This window comes from Melanotaenia boesemani, chromosome 23, assembly GCF_017639745.1.
Source record: "Melanotaenia boesemani isolate fMelBoe1 chromosome 23, fMelBoe1.pri, whole genome shotgun sequence".
Classification (NCBI taxonomy): domain Eukaryota; kingdom Metazoa; phylum Chordata; class Actinopteri; order Atheriniformes; family Melanotaeniidae; genus Melanotaenia; species Melanotaenia boesemani.
In genome coordinates, this window is record NC_055704.1 from 20,097,807 (window position 1) to 20,115,986 (window position 18,180).

General features: G+C 38.2%; 1 protein-coding gene across 2 annotated transcripts; it reads left to right on the forward strand.

Moving 5' to 3' along the window:
- Positions 1 to 295: 295 nt before the first annotated feature.
- Positions 296 to 10,612, forward strand: pkp2 (plakophilin 2). 2 transcript variants are annotated; one of them, XM_041976949.1, is made up of 14 exons: positions 296 to 580; positions 1,519 to 1,589; positions 2,234 to 2,354; positions 2,472 to 2,859; positions 2,946 to 3,084; positions 3,263 to 3,470; positions 4,963 to 5,140; positions 6,025 to 6,142; positions 6,349 to 6,510; positions 7,767 to 7,943; positions 8,109 to 8,262; positions 8,410 to 8,602; positions 8,756 to 8,843; positions 9,669 to 10,612. In XM_041976949.1, the coding sequence occupies exons 1-14, from the start codon at positions 388 to 390 to the stop codon at positions 9,735 to 9,737; spliced, it is 2,259 nt and encodes a 752-aa protein (XP_041832883.1). In that variant the 5' UTR covers positions 296 to 387; the 3' UTR covers positions 9,738 to 10,612. The 2 variants fall into 2 exon arrangements, with proteins under 2 accessions (XP_041832883.1, XP_041832882.1); XM_041976948.1 differs by having other exon boundaries at positions 2,234 to 2,859.
- Positions 10,613 to 18,180: the final 7,568 nt, after the last annotated feature.

Consider the following 18,180-nt stretch of genomic DNA (forward strand, 5'->3'; position numbering starts at 1 on the left):
GAATGAAATCTTAAGGTATGGAACATGTTTAAAAAAACCATCTACTCATACTCATAAAGGTTAGTCCACATGAGTAAGTCATTTTAAATATTCTTTAAGTAAAGTAAGAATATTTAACATGTATCCTTTACTAATGCAGTCAAACACAAAACTAAAATATTCAGTGTCTACTTTAAATGATATTGTAGCATTTAGCAACACTATTAGTTTACTGTTAACCATCCCTGTGGTGACACCTGACACCTCAGGTGCGCCTTTAGCCCCGCCCTCCTCTCAGCCAGGTCGCTGATCGGTAACAAAGCAGGACGGACTTTTAATCCAGGAACAAAATTTATCAGATTAAATGAGGACACGGGTAGACTATTGACTTGTTTTTGTGGACCCACAATGGAAGAGACCTTTTTGAAGACGGCGATACCTGCGCAGGACCCCTGCGAGCTGGATGACTCCAGTCTGGCTCTGCCGACCGCCCCGACACCGAGATCATCGACGAGAAATGAGTCTGGCGACCGGAGCCTCCGTGTTCAGCAGCAAGTTCAGCTCACACTGGCACGGAAAACAAAGAGGAGTTTCTTAAATGGTAACGTACTGTAGGCTAATTATGAGGCAACTAATGATGCGGAGTAAACCCATCCTGTACAATACAACGAACAATTTTAAAGGATGAGCAGCACAACAATATTTTAGCCATTCATCCTGATGATTATCTTGTGATCCTCTTACATGATGATTGTCATTTTGGAGCCACTCTTTCAGATTGCCAGACCCCATGACTCCCCCCCTCAGTTCAGAGGATCTGTAGCCAACTGGAGGTCTGTTATAAGGCTATTTAGATAAATTAGGCTATTTATTGTAAATACAGACCATTTTTCTAAGTGCATGCTGCATAGTAGACTTCTTGTTCAACAGGTTCCTGCAGTTTCATCTGTCTGCTTAAAGGCAGATAAAAGTATCAGCAGAGTTTAGTATCTCATCCACTGTTCTGTTACCCTGTGTTACTATGTACTAATAGCCTAAATAAACATAAAGAGCAATCTACTTTGAAAATCCAGATCATCAGTTAATGAGAAAGTAATGATTTTATAAAAATCGGCTTCATTCAAACATGAATTTGTTGCTGCTTATAAATAGGATTATTTGTATTCAGACATGATTATTATGTTGAAATACACGGGAAGTGGAAAAAAGCAGAAGTTAATTCAGTTTTTACTGTAAACCAGTTGTAAAGTGTGTTGGACCTCTGGCTAACTAGTCTGTGTCTTCTCTTTTTAACGTGATTAGTTTTATTTCACCTTTTTTCTCCCTGTTCCCCCAAGTCTGTCTCATGCAAACTAACATGACATTTGGTTAGCAGGTTACAAAGACTCTTGCAACGCTAGCGTGCACTGATCCCTCTCAGCTAAGGCAGCCAGGAGTGAGAATCACACCCCTGACAGGAGGAAGTGTAACCTTGCTTTTAGGTAAATACAGTGTAATACTGTGTAATCTAATAAGAACTTTTGGACTTGTTTCTTCAAGGTGGAGCTCATTTACAAACAAATACATCACGGAGCTTTGATGGTATAGATGGATTTCTATCAAACGCAAAGGTAAAGCACATTTTTGCACACACATACAATAAATTTAGAGATATTTATAATCTTAATTTTTTTTTTGTTTGTTTGTTTTTGTTTATATAACTATGAGCTACTTGAATTTGTAGCTTTATTTCATATCATACTGCAATTTACATATTGTACTCCATAATTTGAATTTAACCAAATAGTAGTACCTTCAAAGCTGCTTTACTGTCTGTTTGCATCCTGCTATCCTATCAGAATAATCACTGCATTATTCCCTTTACCTGCATTTTGTATTCTAGATAATGTGTAAACATTTGAACAGAAAAAAGGAGTGTTTACCCACTAGTAATATAAAAAAGACTGCAAAAGTTACAGTGACATTTTTTACAGGGAAGAACTTGCTTATTTCAGCAAGACAATGAAAAAATAACATACTGCATGTATTACATCATTAGGTATGTTGTTAAAGGCTACACATTCTTATCTCACTTTCTCCTTTATGAACAGAATTATATTACCCACAGCATAACAGTTAAAGTTTAAAATAAACAGTTAACTATTTTGCTTTAGTTTGCAGTGCTGCACACATTTAAAGTTCTACCTGATGAGCGAGCACAAAAAATAGATAGCAGTGTCACTGTGTAGATGTTTTACTGTTAGTTTTTTCCCAGGTAAATGGATCGGGCTTCACCAGCCAGTCCCTCTGCAGCAGCCATGTTCGGAGGCCAACCAGGAGAGTGGAAGTGTCTCCACCACCAAGTCCGGAGTTATCTCGCACTCATTATAATTACAGTAAGTATCGGCATGGGATGTACTCCATTCCAGGACCCAGCAAGTCACATGCAGTGGGAACTCTGCTGGATTACTCGCAAGGATCAGATTCATTTCAACGCTATGCTTTCTCAGAAGGACTACATGGGTCGCGTATACGTGCATCTAACTTATCTGCACCTGGGAGCTTCAACCGCAGGTCTCTCAGACTGACTGCAAGACCACAGTCTAAGTTTGGAACTGCTGCATTTCAGCAAAATACTGAATGTGACTCCCCGTGGAGTTATAGACAAAATACTGTCAAACAGGAGAAGCGCACTGTGCAGGAACACAATAATGCAACGTTTGGACCTACCCAGCCTGATCGGGGCTTGTCTTGGCTGGCGCAGGTCAGGAGGGATGGCCAGAGGTCCTTGAGAGTGAAATCCTACTCGCCCTCTGTTAACAGTGCAGAGGTGGACATGGGGAGGCATGTGGAAGTAGAACTGCCTACTCAGCAGATACAGTCAGAGAATGTCACAGTACTGTAAGATCTGTTTTACTCATCAGTGCATCTGATCTGTTCTGATTCAAGCCATGAACTGTATGAATAATTTGTGTCACCTCACACAGCAATTCAGGCAATAGACCTCCAGAGATGACGCTAGAGAGGGCTGTGAGCCTGTTGACACAGGATGATGAAGAAACGCTGATCTGTGCAACCAACTGCATACAAAGTCAATGCTTCCAGGGAGCTGATGCTAGAAAGATGGTAGGCTCCCTCATATGCGTTATGTCAGATTATTTTAAAATGGTTTGAAATTGAGTTGGCAGATTCAGCTGTAAAACAGAACTTTTACTAAAGAAATTAAAGCAGTTGCTAACGTTGCCACAGCTTTAATGTCAGCATTCATTGGTTTATGAATATGCAAGTCCACTATCATCTTCAGGTGTTCTATTTGCACGGGATTGAAAAGCTGATGCAGCTCCTGGACAACAGCAGTGAGGAGGTGCAGCGTGTCACAGCTGGGGCCCTCCGTAATGTCGTCTACCAGAGCAGCAAAAACAAAATGGAAGTGAAGGACAAAGACGGCTTGGCCATTATTTTGAATGCACTAGCAAACAGCCAGGATATGGAGACCAGACGTCAACTTACAGGTCAGTTTTTTAGACAGATGTTTAATGTCACATCATCCACTTGTGACACTGGCTTTACTTGATTTGTAAAATTACATTTTAGCTGCAAAGGTAGCCATGAAACACATAAGGAGTGCTGTTTTCTTCTGTTTATTAATGGTTTTCTGCTTAAAAAAAACCTAAAACTATAGATGAAGATGCAGTATTGTATCAGCTGTAAATACTTGTGAAAGGGAAAGTTAGACATAGGACACGGACGATCCGAATGTCTCTTTTAAATGTTTAAAATTTCTGCAGCCAGTGATGCAATACAATATCTATGATTATATATTCATTAATGTAGAATTGTGCAAATTTTTTTGCCCATTTTATGTGTTTTCTTTACCTTTACATGAGTGATTTCTATCCAAAGCCAATGTGTCTCTTCTTTGTTGGTTTGTAATCATGCTGCAACACTACAGTAGCCCAAATGGCACACACCAAACCCTGTCTAGAGCTGGCAGTTCCTAATTTTTATGGTCATTGTAGTTTTTTTAATTCATTTAATTTTTTAAAGTCTGTTCCAGTCAGCAATTTAACTCACTTAAAGTCATAACAAACTAAAGTCCGGATCTTTAAAAGGCATGAAGTTAAAGAGGAAACATAAACATTTGTTAGAGCTTATTAGCTTACAGTTCTTAGCAAGGGTCAGGTGATGAAAATTTCTTTATAAACACAGCCTCCTCAGACTTTTAACTTATTATTTAGCAGTCATTTAACTCATCTAAGTGGCTGCTTAACGCTTTGAAAGTTAAGGCAAACGATGGCCAGGTGGGTTGTTTTGCAGTGTAGCACTGATATGAGAACAAACCTTATTTCCACCATCATCATCACAAATTTTGGCGTCAATTTACTTTTTAGTCAAACATTAAAACAAGACTGATGCATTTTGGAAGTTCTGTGGACTGATGATGTACGAATAATGAATTTCTTGCCAAAGGGAGCATCTCCTCATATGAGATATGGGGGTGAGTCCATCGTGATTTGGACTCATGTTGCTGCCTGCAGGGTAGAAAGCCTTTAACTGTTGGAGGGAAGTATGTTGTCACCTATGTTACAGCAATTTTTTTACACAGAGTGTGTAAAAAAGACCTCCACTGCATTACCTCAAGGTACAATGTCCAATCAATTAAAATCTGACTTTAAACTTCAAAAGATCAGAGTATGTCAGACAGACTAAGAACCTGTCAGAACTAGGAGCCTTCCTCTGGAAGGATGCATAAGAAACTCTCAATCTGAAAATGAAAGACTTTCAGCTGGTTTCAAACAGCATTTACCGGCTGTTATGCATACCAAAGAGAGTCTAAAACTTTATAGAAGGTAGATCTTGTACTTACTGAACTATTTACAAGAACAGAAGTTTTAGACAGAGGGAACCGCTTCTTTTATGCTGCTATGTGAGAGCAGGTTCGGTAAAATTCTCTGAAAAATTCAAATGAAAAGATGATAAACTTAATTTCCTCCTCACCCCCAGGTCTTTTGTGGAACCTTTCTTCTCATGACCTTTTGAAGGAGCGTTTCCCCAGACAGGCCGTACATGTGCTCACCAAGTCCGTGTTGGTGCCCAGCTCTGGCATTTCTGAAGGAGAGAACCCAAAAGATGAGCTGCTTGCTGATTCGGATGCTTTCTACAATGCTACAGGCTGCCTGCGGTATGCGTGTTGGTTTCTGTTTGCTTCTTTGAAAGAATGATGTAAACATGGCTTATTTGAGATAATCTGCTTGTTTAAAACTAAATAAAGAATTTGAGAATTGCTACAAATTTAATACACCATTAGGCAGGAAGACAGGTGTATTATTGCTTCTCATTTCTATCACCTGCACCCCCAAAAGTCAAAGTTAGGGGTAGGCATTAATCAGTTTGGAGGAAGTTGAATTTGTTACCTATAAGGTTATCAGTCATTCAAAATAATAAACTGGTACAATCTTTCTAGAAAAAGGAGAACAAAACAGGAAATACTTATTCTAATTATGAAGAAAAACATTCATTGTAATATAAGATTTTCTTGTCAAGTTCCTTTATCTGTCACCACATAAGATTATAAATCCTGTAGATGACTAACTTTTTTTAGACGCACATCATGTGTTTACAAACCAGGAGATATCAGAGGCACTGCTCCCTTGGCAACTAAAGCCGGATGAAAAGAGTGAAAGACTGAATTATTCAACAAGCTCTCTCGTCTCTTCGCTCCGCTGAACTGAAATCGTTCTGTCCTTGCTGGCCCCGTGTTATCAAGTTCTCCTTATCATGTTCTAAAACCTTTTGAGCTCCCGGCGGATGAAAAATTCCTCTTCGACTTCTGTTTCATCTCTGCACAATGAAGTGTTTGTGCAGATTTAGAAAGCAGATGGTATTTATTTTCCTGCAGAGGTTTTCACATATCTGTGAGATGATCTTCCAGGATTTGTTCTGGTTTTAGAAAACTATTTATGTATAAAATAGTGTTTACATTGACTGATAATGTTAGCATTGCAGACGTCACTTATAGAGATCAATATTGACCTGAATGTCGCTTTACAATGACTGTGTTTGCAGAAATCTGAGCTCTGCTGGCCCAGACGTCAGGAAAGCAATAAGGGAGTGTGAGAATCTCATTGACTCTCTTGTCTACTACATCCGAGGAACTGTAGCCAACTATAAGACTGATGACAAGGTAAAAAAAAATGTGAGGCATTCCAGAGGAAATGTGTTGCATAACAGTTTAATCCTTGTTCGAACTCACAAGCAGGAATTTCTGCTTCGGCTCACTTTTTTTGTTGCTGTTTTTTAATTAGATATTCTGAAGAAAGACACACCCCATTTCAAAACTAATTGTTTACAGCACCATTCAAGTCATCTGCATCTTCATCTCTTTTGAAGTCCACAGAGAACTGCATCTGCATCCTGCATAACCTGACTTATCAGGCTGAGTCAGAGCTCCTGCAGCACTCCACCCAACATCTCAGGGAATCTCGACAAAACTTGGCACCCAAGACGACGTCTGTTGGCTGTTTTGCTTATCGCAGTGCCAAGATCGCAAAGGTAATCCCTTTACATGATAATCCACTTTGACAATACAAAATACACTAATTTTGTCAAATACTTGAGAGGGATTCTTTAATCATCCATGCAAGACTTTCCTAGAAGGCGAGCTTCCTCTTGTATTATATTAGGGGAGAGAAATAACCAAGTATGTTGTTAAAAAACTGCTTATCGAAGTGTATTTGTGTCAGCTGTTTTGTATCAGCTTTGCATAACAGAAGTAGTTGACACAATTTCTTGAGGTTTTAATGAAGTATCGGTGGCATGCTGTGGTCCCAATGCCACAGAGAGACAGTTCAGCAGCCCCTTTTTTCATCATGAATTCATTGTTCTACTCAGAATGGCAAGTTTTAGGGTGTGGAGTGACCCACTTGACTCCACTACACCCCTCTCTTCAGCAGGATCTACCTATTTTGAGATTAACACTGATCAATATATGAAAGAGCATACAGGGATAAGCCTGAGAAAGAGCACCAGCACTCTGTAATTTGTCCATTTACAGTTGGTAATGTTCCATTTTTCAGGCACAATCTCTTCATGAATCACGTGTTGATCCCACACCCAGGTTGTTGATAGTGTAATATAACGGCCTCTCAGCCAATCAATAACCACAGTGTAATTTCTCCCATCACATGTTGGTCCTGAGCTTCACTGTTGTTCCTTTCCTCTGTGTTTTCTTTAAGTTTTTAGAAGTTAAACCAGCAGTAGTGAACTTAAGCAGATTTTCTCACTTGGGCATCCCCTAATAAAAAGCTAATTTGGCATCGGTCTTGCATCCTGCCTCTTCTCTAAGCTAAAATCATAAATATTTTGCTGCTGTGACAGCTACACCTACAGCTCTAAGACAGAGGCAGTCTTGTTTAACTGTTTTATAGCAGAAAACAAGAGGTTTAGGCTCATATCATTAGTGAAAAATAAGTTAAAATGCAAAAGATAAAGAATTGTTTTAGTCATACTGAACATATTGAAGGGTTCAGCCACAAGAGCATTATTGGTAGTGTGTGATGAGGCCTAGCTCACAGGCTGTGTTCAAATTCTCTAAATTGTTTTACTAGATTAAGCTTTCCCTCATAAAACTGCTGCCAGAAAGTTCATTTTACAACATGATGATCCACCAAAACACATCCTCTGCGGGTCCTCTTTTCATAAGTAAGCCATGAATGTCCATAAAGATAGGCAGTCTATGTTAACAGTGTTTATCTCTTTCCTGCTTTGACACAAAGAATCCACTGATCTGAGCTCTGGTTTCTTCTCAGGATCTGGAGCATGAGCCCCACCTGCTGGAGGAGAAGGCAAACCCCCACGGTACTGAGTGGCTGTGGAGCCCCATCACCATCAGGATGTACCTGTCACTGGTGGCCTGCAGTACACGTAACTTCACACAGGAGGCAGCCATCGGAGCGCTGCAGAACATCACGGCGGGAAACGGAGCGGTAGGAAGAGGGGAGAGCTCAGCTCTTTGTACCACTTCATAGATTTAACATGTGAAAGGAAGAGAAGCAACTGTTTTCTTTTCAGAAAACATAACGGCTGCCATATATTAGACCTGTAAACCAAATAAAAATGTGCACCTTTATTTGTTTTCTGTGACCCGATAGATGAGTGAAGCCATCGCCGTCACCATTGTTCAGCGGGAAAATGGACTCCAGCACGTTAAGAAGGTTTTAGAGGAAGGGGACAGTCAAATGAAGAGGACGGCCATATCTCTTATAAAAAATCTCTCTCGTTACCAGGAGCTGCACCCCACCATTGGTAACTCAACATTCAAATAAGTTTCTTTGACATTTAGAATTTGAACCAGTTATATTTTTTCCCCCATTTCTCCACAAGGCCTTCTTATCTGTTTGAAACTGCTCACCTATAATTAGATTTTTCCTCCTTTTTTTTCTCCTCTTGCAGTGAACCATGTGTTGCCAGATGTGGTGAAGATGCTGCCCAAGGATGACACCGGCACCGACCTTCCCAATGAGGGGACCATTTCTCTGTGTCATATCCTGATTAACCTGAGCCAGAGCGACATGAAAAATGTCAAAGCCATCATCAACCTTGGAGCTCTTCCAAAAATCATGAACATCAGCAAAACAGACAATGGGTAAGTAGTTTCCTGTTTCATTAGGTTGATTCAACTTTTTATCAGCGCCATATTTAATATATCCAATGCAGTTTAAACTTTTGAAGCGAGATCTCTTAAACATGATGAGGAAAAAGGTTTCATGTGACTGAGTTTTACCTTTCTGTCTACTAGCTATGGGCTGAGCCGAGCAGGTCAAGCAGCTTGTGTTCTGCTGCACACGATGTGGAGACACAGGGATCTCCATGGAGTCCTCAAACGGGTGAGTCCCTTCACACATCACACCGAACCAAGTACTGGAATAGTGGATGGTGACGCTTTATGCTTGTGTTTTGTCTGCATACAAACTATAAGACAATCTCTGTATGCTTTCTTGCTAAATGTGTGCATCGTTTATGAGGATTTGAAGCTTTAAAAACTATCATAGGATCGAACTATATCCCCTCAATGAAGCAATTCGCTACTTGTCCAGTTTGATTTACAAACATTTGTGAATATATCGTGATTGTTTGAGATTGATAGTATCTTTAGTAGTGACTCCAATTTCTGTTTAGTGTATAAAAACTAATCGTATTTTGTGATCTAAATTAGTTAAAAATAAATGTTTTTTATAACAGCATTGCTTTTGTGTAGCAGGAGGTTGTCTTACAGATGTAGTTTTGCACATTTTGGAACATTTTTATGGTGATAACATGTAAAAAAAATTGTAAATTTCAATGTAGAAATTACATGTTAATCCATGTGTTTTTGTATGGCCACGTTTTAAAGCAAAACGACATGTAATTCCATAGGTTTTATTTGAGTTTAACATGTTACCATTAAAATGTTCCAAAACCACATGTTTCACATGTGCAAAACTACATAGGATCACAAGTGAAACACATGAGGGTTGTTTTACTTCTAGTTTAAACTATAATGACTGATACTGGATGTGGTTTATGTATTAATGCAGCTACCTTCTAGCTGCTCTTATTTTCCTAAAACTATGAACAGAGGACACCAACATTTCAAATTAAATATAAATTAGCGTTTAGCGCTACAGTATGGTAAATGCTTTTCTCTCTCTCTCTCTCTCTCTCTCTCTTAGTGTGGCTTCAAGAAATCAGATTTCATTAATGCAAGGACAACAAAGGCTGTGAACTCGATGCAGAACTGAGGAGAAGATCCATGTAATAACAAAGCAGGGGCACTGTTTTTTTTACCAGTTGCAATATATTCTCACCTTTTATATTGAATATATTTACACATTTATTATGGATCATCTTCATCAAAGTACACACAAATCATTGTGAAATGCACTTGTTTCTTTGTGTTGTTCTGAGTGAACATTTCTTTTAGATTCCATGAAATGAGTGAGATACATATTTTATGAAGACAGAAAGGAACAGATATTAGCTCGAACATCAAATACTTATGTCTACTGCCGTGTTGCCTTATGTTTAATGAAACTGACAGATGAATGTAGAAATTTTAGAAAACTTTGAGTCACTGTAGCTATAATAATGAATTGAATTTTAAGTGTTTTCTAGTTTGCATGTTTTGTTCTTGTGGCAGCTCAACAGATGATGGCACAGTAAATATGGCAAAGAACCACAATAAAAACATTAGACTGTCCACAATAAGCAAGATGAGAGAGATGAAGTCAGCATTAACATTTTGAGAAGAAGCACATAAGTTTTTATTAAATGTATTTTAAAGTGTAATGCTAAAAAAATTTTTTATGTTTATTTAACATGTAAACAAAATTACAATGCAGATAAACTGTTAAACTGTTTATTCCTGGTGACTTCTGATTATTATTACAACAAACATGGTGATTAAAAAGGTTAGTCACAGCTTGGCAGCACTGAGCCTACAGCGTTTCCCCATACAGTCCATTCCTGTGAATAAATCTGTTAACTGAGGAAAAACTTGGCTCGTTTATTCAAATAAAAATCTATAATGATAAAAATATTTTTATGCATCAATTTTAAAAGAATATTCTAACTTTTGTTGTTGACAACCTGACCTGCAGCGTGTAAATAAAGATTAAAACCGGAGCTAAAAGTCTCAATTATTTACAGATAAAGTGTGGAAACAGTGTCTGTGCTCGTCCCAGATGTTTGGCTTTTGTGTTCATGTCCAGGCCTCTGGGTGACTTTGAGTCCCTGAAGCAGCTTTAACCTTGTGGGTCCTGGCCGGCAAGCTGCACTGCAGCAGCTGAAGGGGGAGGAGTCAGGAGGCCGTGTGCCAATCAGCATCAACCCTGTAGGTTAAGCTTTTAAGGTCAGGACAGAGAAGGGCTGCCATTCATGGGCTTTAAAAAAGAAAAAAAGGAAATATCTATTCAGTTCTTAATTGTAATACCACTGAACAAGGTTTTATTTCAGAAAAAAAAGGAATTATGAGGTAAAATGCAAAAGGCAAAGTCACAACTGAGATGAAGAAACCCCATAACCACACTCCTCCATTTTCACCTTGATTATTTCTTTTTTTCCTTTTATTTAAATAGCCAAATTCCCCCGAGATTCACTCATCTAATGAAGCTGATCTCAACTGGGAAATCTGGAAAGGCCTTACTCAATTTCAGGCAGTAGTTAAATCTTCTTAATCAAATTAACAGTATCCCATGTAGAAATTATCACTTTGTGCCAGCAACGCTTCTTGTATTCTGTGTTTGGATCCTCTAAAACATGTGTTATGAATAAATATATGTCTACCTTTGCAGGTACAGACATCAAAGAAAAAAAAAATTACATTGAAGATTTATATTATTTTTCACCTGCTTTATAGTTTTGGTAAAGTAAGAACATTGTACACAGAAACAGAGAGAAGCAGTTTTTAGAGGCTTTCATAAAATTAAAGCTTATGTGTGCACATTATGAGATATAAAGTGTATTAATTCACACAGGACACTAAATAATTTAATAAATCGACTTTGTGGATACAAATATTGCTTCCTTTAGACATGAAAAAGATCCTTTGTGGGTCAATAAAACAAAGAAATAGTTTGTTTTCAGTATGTCCTACAGAGGGCAGTAGTGTAGTACCTACAGTATTGCAGATGTAACTGTTCATGAAGAGGATAAAGAGAAATTATTCGGATTTCATTTATTAAAATGTCCCAAAGTGCACTGTGCCCTCTAAAGATTATTTCATACTTATAACCTTGTGTGTTTTAACATGCTTTGGCTCTTAGATTATACTCTAAGCCTCTCTGTGTAAGGAGCTAGAGTCTGCACTCTCCTCCTTTCTGCTAATAATGTCTAATTCACCGATTTAGTAAATCATTTTGGTATGAGAAGCTATAATTTTCAAGGCTTGGTTTTGGCTGAAGGAGGAGGACGACTAAGAGGGAGGCTGAACAATAGGTTACTTGTTTCTCTAAAGCTTATGCAGCTCAGAAAATTAGACCAATGTCTTATTTAATGAGAAATGTCTTATTTTGTCACAAGAAAGAATGTTACTAGATTGATGTATATATATATATATAAACAAACATCATGGGATTATTGAAAAAAAAATAAATAAAATGTTGCATTTTTTTTCTCTCTTAAACTGACATGTTTTCCCCCCTTGTACCTCAAAGAATATTTATAGAAATCCGTAGAACATTATACGGCCAAAATATCAAAATAGCCAATGGTAACAGGTGTGGGGAAACATGAGAGTTGACTTGTTTGCTACTGGAGCAGGGCAGTGGAGTGGGGCATGCTGGACTTGACACATAATATGTCTGAACATGTTTATTACACAGAGAGAAAGAACTCATTCACAGATCTGCAGCCGTGCGAAACAGGCAAAAGAGAAGACATTTTTTGCTTTACAGTGAAGCCATTGTCGGCGGATGTCACCACTCAGGGCAAATTGCTCTCTGCTGACAAGATTGTTCTTGAATATGTGAAATCTGAACTGAAGTTATTAAAGAAATATCTTCCACATGTCTTTATCCAACAGACCTTTTAAGAATGTCTGGAATGAAGTTTCGCCCTTTAGTGTCACAAAGTGGGACAGACTGTTAGTGGGAACAAAGAGTATCTACAGATTACTTAAGAGTGGCTATCAAACACAAACCCAGGGGCCTTTCAGGAGGCCTTGATTTTAAACTAGTAAGAGTAATAAAAACCTAAACGAAATGCAGTCAAGATGAAAATAAGAAGGTAAAGTGACTGTAGGGGTTGCATCGAATTCAGTCCCTCATCCTAAGCATGCACAAAGGAAAAGCTCCCTTTTCACAGGAAGAAGCCTCCAGTAAACCAGACTCAAGAAGGGCCACCATCTACCTCAACCAGTTGGGAGTTGAGAGGACAGAGAAGAGGAGTCAACAAGCACCATAACTCTACATTAAGAATTTCTACTGTTAAAGAAAGAGAATCACAAAGAAATATTAAATTATCAGAGTCAGACACAAAATTTACATAAGGTAAAAAAAAAAAGAAAAAAAAGAAATTAAAGAACCCAGAATGAGACATAAAATGTTGTCCATAGGGAAAATAACAACAACAACAACAACAAAAAAAAAAAAAAAAAAAAAAAAGAAAGTGACCCACAATGGTCAAATAACTACACAGTTCATAAGTGAAGATCTTGACATACCATGCCTAGCCTGTGTTTTAGTGCAAAAACATACTAGAACATACTACTGAGAAAACCAAACAGAATTTTTAGAGATGGGACAGTTGACACTGAGACTCCGATACCTGTGTGAATGTATTGAAGTAGACTGGTTTGAATCACTGTGTCGAGTCTTGTATCAAATCTCTGATGATGTGACCAAAGATGCTTCATTCATCCCAGTAATAAAAATCCACCACTCAGATTACTGATTTAAATCTTTGATGCTGTTTCGTTCATTGTGAGACTTTGAGCTGTGAGAGAAATATAACGATGGAGAATGCAAATAAAACAATCCCATGTGTGGGAACATTTTGACCTTGTGTTGCCCACAAAGGTAGGTCTTTTATAACATACTGTATGTTTTTGCTAATTGTCTCCCTGCAGTCATTGTGAGGATTAAATGGTTGAACAAAATGACTGAATGGTATAATATAAAACTGTTGTTTAAGTAGGTTCTGACAAATATGGCTGTTTAGTCTACTAATCATTAAGATCATAGCCTGTAATTTTAGGGTCAGACCTAAAAACACCTCACCTCACTTCACAGCACAAACATATCAATCCAAATCATGTTTCAAGTAATTATAAGTAGTGACAGCACAGCACATTTACACATTTTTTTTAGTAAACTGATATTTTAAAAAGTAGTATTTAATACAAAATAAAGCTGAAGCTTCTCGTAATTTCATCAGGAAAAAAAGAAGTACTGGACATCTTAACATTTTCAGATATAAATGGCACTTTTAAAGCAGTTTTCACCAAACATACAAAAGGAGACGTTTATGAAATTCCTGGCTGCTGTGCAACAAAGTCTATTCTCTCAACTTATTCTACTAGCACACTTGTAAATGATTAAAAATATGTTAGCTTTAACCTGTGTTAATGAGCTCAGCTGCAGGCAGTGACTGCTCATTAGGAGGCATTACCTCCAGCTGTGTGTAGTTTTTAAAAGATCCTCAGTCTGTAGGAACAAATGGACCCATGCTCAAAGGCAGTGTGCTTGTGTTGTGTGTGTGGGGATGTTTTCAGAAAGTGGGAAGATTTCACAAGCTGGGCAGAGACTCTGCTCAAACAATGCAGAGTTTTTAAAGTCTGTGCAGCTTGGCAATGCAATTACCTGAGCCAAAGCTGGAAATGAAAAGATGAAAAATGGGAAATATGAGCTGAAAATACTAAATCAGGGAGACAAAATGGAAACATGCTTATGTTAAAGTTGAGCTGTGGTGTTTCAAAACATCTTTTTTTATCATAAGAGTAGGGGAGATTACCCTCTTCAGTTTATATTGAACCAACTACATAAGCTTTGAAAGCAAACACAATGAAGGGATTGATATGTGTGACCACCAGTCATTACTCATTTTTTATGAGCTGTGAAAATTGGATTAAAATCTTTCCTGGTACTAAATATTACATGTGTTAAATCTAGAATCTATCTATAGCTGCCATTAGAAGAGGAGTTGGGACAACATGGAAAACAATAATGTGTAAAGAGATGATGAAATACATGGTCTCATAACGTTTTAGCAGAAAGCTTCAACTCAACTACAGCTGGAAAGAATCCTTCTTTGGAAAAGCATGTTCCAGGTTAGCTACTGATGCCTAAGCTGTTCCCTCTAAACTGGCTGGTTATGTTTGAACACACTAATCCAACCTGAATCCTTTAGAATAACAGCACAGTCTGTGTTCTTAAGAGCTGATAGATCTGATTTTAGGAACAAATTTGATTTCCTTGCAGACTGATCACAGTCAAAGAAAAACTAGTGGAGGAATCAGAGTATGTGTTTTTTTTTTTTTTAAACAAGGATTAGTCCACTCTTCTGTGGACATGATAAGTTGACAGTCTGATTTAGTACTTCTCAGTGTGGCCAGATACAAAAACTAAACATATTCATTAGTATGGGATCACATGGGAGTCAGAGCGTATCCCAACTAGCACATGGCAAGAGCGTACACCCTGGACCATCACAGGCCAGAAAACCAACCATGCACACTAGGGTCAGTCTAGAATCATCAGTTAACCTAACATGTATGATTTTAGACTATTTGAGGAAGCCAGAGTATCTGGAGAGAACTTGCAAACCACTCATAAAGGCCCCAGTCGATATTTGAATCAGAAGCTCTCTTGCAGTGAGACAACAGCGCTAACCACCACACCATCATGTGACCACAAAATTTTGCCAAAATTCACAATAAAGTAAAATCCTTTATAGCAGGATTTCACTTTTCAACTTGGCATCACAAGCCAACAACTGGATATAAACACACTGGCTGTCATGAAAGCATACTACGGTGGATTCAGCAAATAAGCCCAAGTAGACATTGTGAACAAAGCAAGGAAAAGAAAGATAAGAGACAGAGCAAGAGATAAGACAAAAGCTAACATCAGACTTTCACCCGCTGCAGAAAGCTCAGCGAAGAGACAGGATGCAAGACAGATGCCAACTTAGTCGTCGTGAGGGGCAGCCTCAGTGAGAAAATCTGCCAAGGTTCGGTAATGCAGCTTCAAAGGGGAAATTCTGTACATTATACCCCCCTCCCCCCCAGTTAGATCTTCAAGCTTCTTTCCCATTTTTATTTGTGACAACAGGATGAAGTTAAAATCTGGGTGCTTGAATGATCCCACCAAGTAAACCTAATATATATTCTCTAGGTCAAAAGAGACCATATTCTTTAAAATCTTCAGGTCTCAAAGTCTGTAATGAGGCCAACAACACTGGTATAAGGAGTGATTGGTGGCTGGCTGTGCCAAACACGGCTGACAGGTCGAGAGGATAAAGGCCATGAAAAGGGAGGCAGTGTGAGAAATGAAGAGCGTGAGAGTGTTTTCAGACTCACAGGACTAAGTGGGGTCAAGGAGGTTGTGTTGTGACTGGTAAAGAGAGAGGTGGTTTGAGAATGCATGTTGAAGCGCATGGGAAAAGTGATGGATTCATGGTCTGACTGCAAAGAAATCAGCCACACAGACATAAAACAGGAGCACAAGGTCAACGTCAAAGGTCTGAACACAGGGTTGCTGTCAGTAGGGAAACTTGTTGGTCCTCTCAGACACAAACTTCAAGAATTTATCAGAGGGGTGAAGAAACATGACAAAAACAGAGCTTGACATTTGAGCTTGAGGCTAAAATAAGGGTTCTGTGTTTAGGTTGATCAGAAGGCTGCTTAGGCTAAAACTTTAGCTACAGCAGAAATATTCTTTTTCCTAAAAACAAGTTAGTGTTATTTAGTCTTTACAGGTACAAGCATCCATTAAAAAAAGAGAGAAGGTCAAAGCATGACTGAATCAGATAAAAGATCTGATCATGCACAGCAAAGTGTTGATATAATTGTTAAACTTTTAGGTAGAAATAAGGTATTCTGGACAAACTTTTCCAGCCAAATCCTGAAAGACTTTGCTATGTTGCAAATGTGGAAAGCCAATATTAGTGGATTCTTTGACTCTGATTAATACTTTACATGATCAGCAGCAGCTCGGCTTCATCTTGCATAACATTTGAAGCTTTAAATCCTCACTGCATCTGTCAAATCTTGGCACCACTGCCTGCAAGAAACCACCAATCAGTTTGGATTTGATTGTCGTTACAGCTGAGCCATATGTTGGATATTAATTACAGAGTTTGAGTCTAAATGGACCCACAGCTTTAGCCTCACATCACTCAAACAAATGGCTGAAATTGAGTTAAAAAATGGTCAGGAAAATGACAATATCATGGGATTTTATTAAAGTCAAAAGTCTATGAGAAGATGTTTAATTGTACAACAAAGAGCATTGTAAACAGAGACTGCAGTGTTTGCAGAGAAATGTCAAACTCGTTGAGAGAACTTTTTAGGTTAAGAGTTACCAGCAAAGCAGAACTGGGACATATTGTATAGCTGAAGGTCATCTTTGATTCTGCCTGGTCAGCACAACAGGCCCATGTCATGATCAATGCTTTGAGACATGAAGACGTGAGTCTTGACTGGAATTTTAAGTAAGCTTGAATAGAAAATCTTTATGTAAAATTTACTCAATCATATTTTCTTGCTCTCACAGGGTAAATTTAAAAAATGACACCTATATAAATGGATTGTACATTGCATATATTTGACTTGAATGGTGTTAAGGCTTTTTTATCTCCTTTGAAGTTAATCTAAATTAAAGCTGTAAAGTGAAACAAAGCTCAAAACCGATAATAAGTGTAAGTGTTTCATGAGTGATACCTGGTACAGACTGAGTGGGATATAAGCAGGAAGGGAAGACTTTGTCCTTGACATTGATGTTTTTGGAAATAGAAATTATGGGCAAGTGTTCCAAGCAGGACAACCAGTAAATCAGTGACAGGGTCAAGACTCGATGATGCTGCTGGCAAAAGAAGTGCCCCATGCTGAGTAGCTGAAATTCCTTAAAATAACTTATCTGGTAGTTCAGATATAAAGGTGTTAGAATAAAAAAGGGCATTTTCTTGGAGCTATTGGTCAGGGACAGCCTGTTCCATAAGGCTGTGAAACAGTCTACCACTAAAACTACATTTATTTTACTCTGTAGGCTTATTAATAGCAGTTACAAACCTTCTTGTTAAAACATGCTTTTTGTTGAGAATTTTATTGATTTCTGTTTTTTCTTATTTAATCTTTTTTATTGGTGATGACACTTAATTTATTTGACTCTTTTTTGTAAATAGTGTTACCATTTATATTGATATTACTTAGACTTATACTACCTTCCTAAACATTTTCGCTGACCAAGAAACTCCTTCAAACACCCCACAACACTACAGAAATTGTGTGCGAATGGTTTCAGGAACACATTTTTGAGAACTGTACTCCTCCAAATTCTCTAGACTGCAACCCAAATGCAGCATTCGTTCATTTTCTGAACAAACAAGTATGATCCACTGAAACGCCTCTTGACAGTTTGTAGGACTTAAAGGGACTACTGTGGACAGCTTGATGCTGGATATCATGGTATATAGCTATTGCTTCAGAGGTCTAGAGATGCACACACCTTAGTGGGTCAGGGTTGCTGT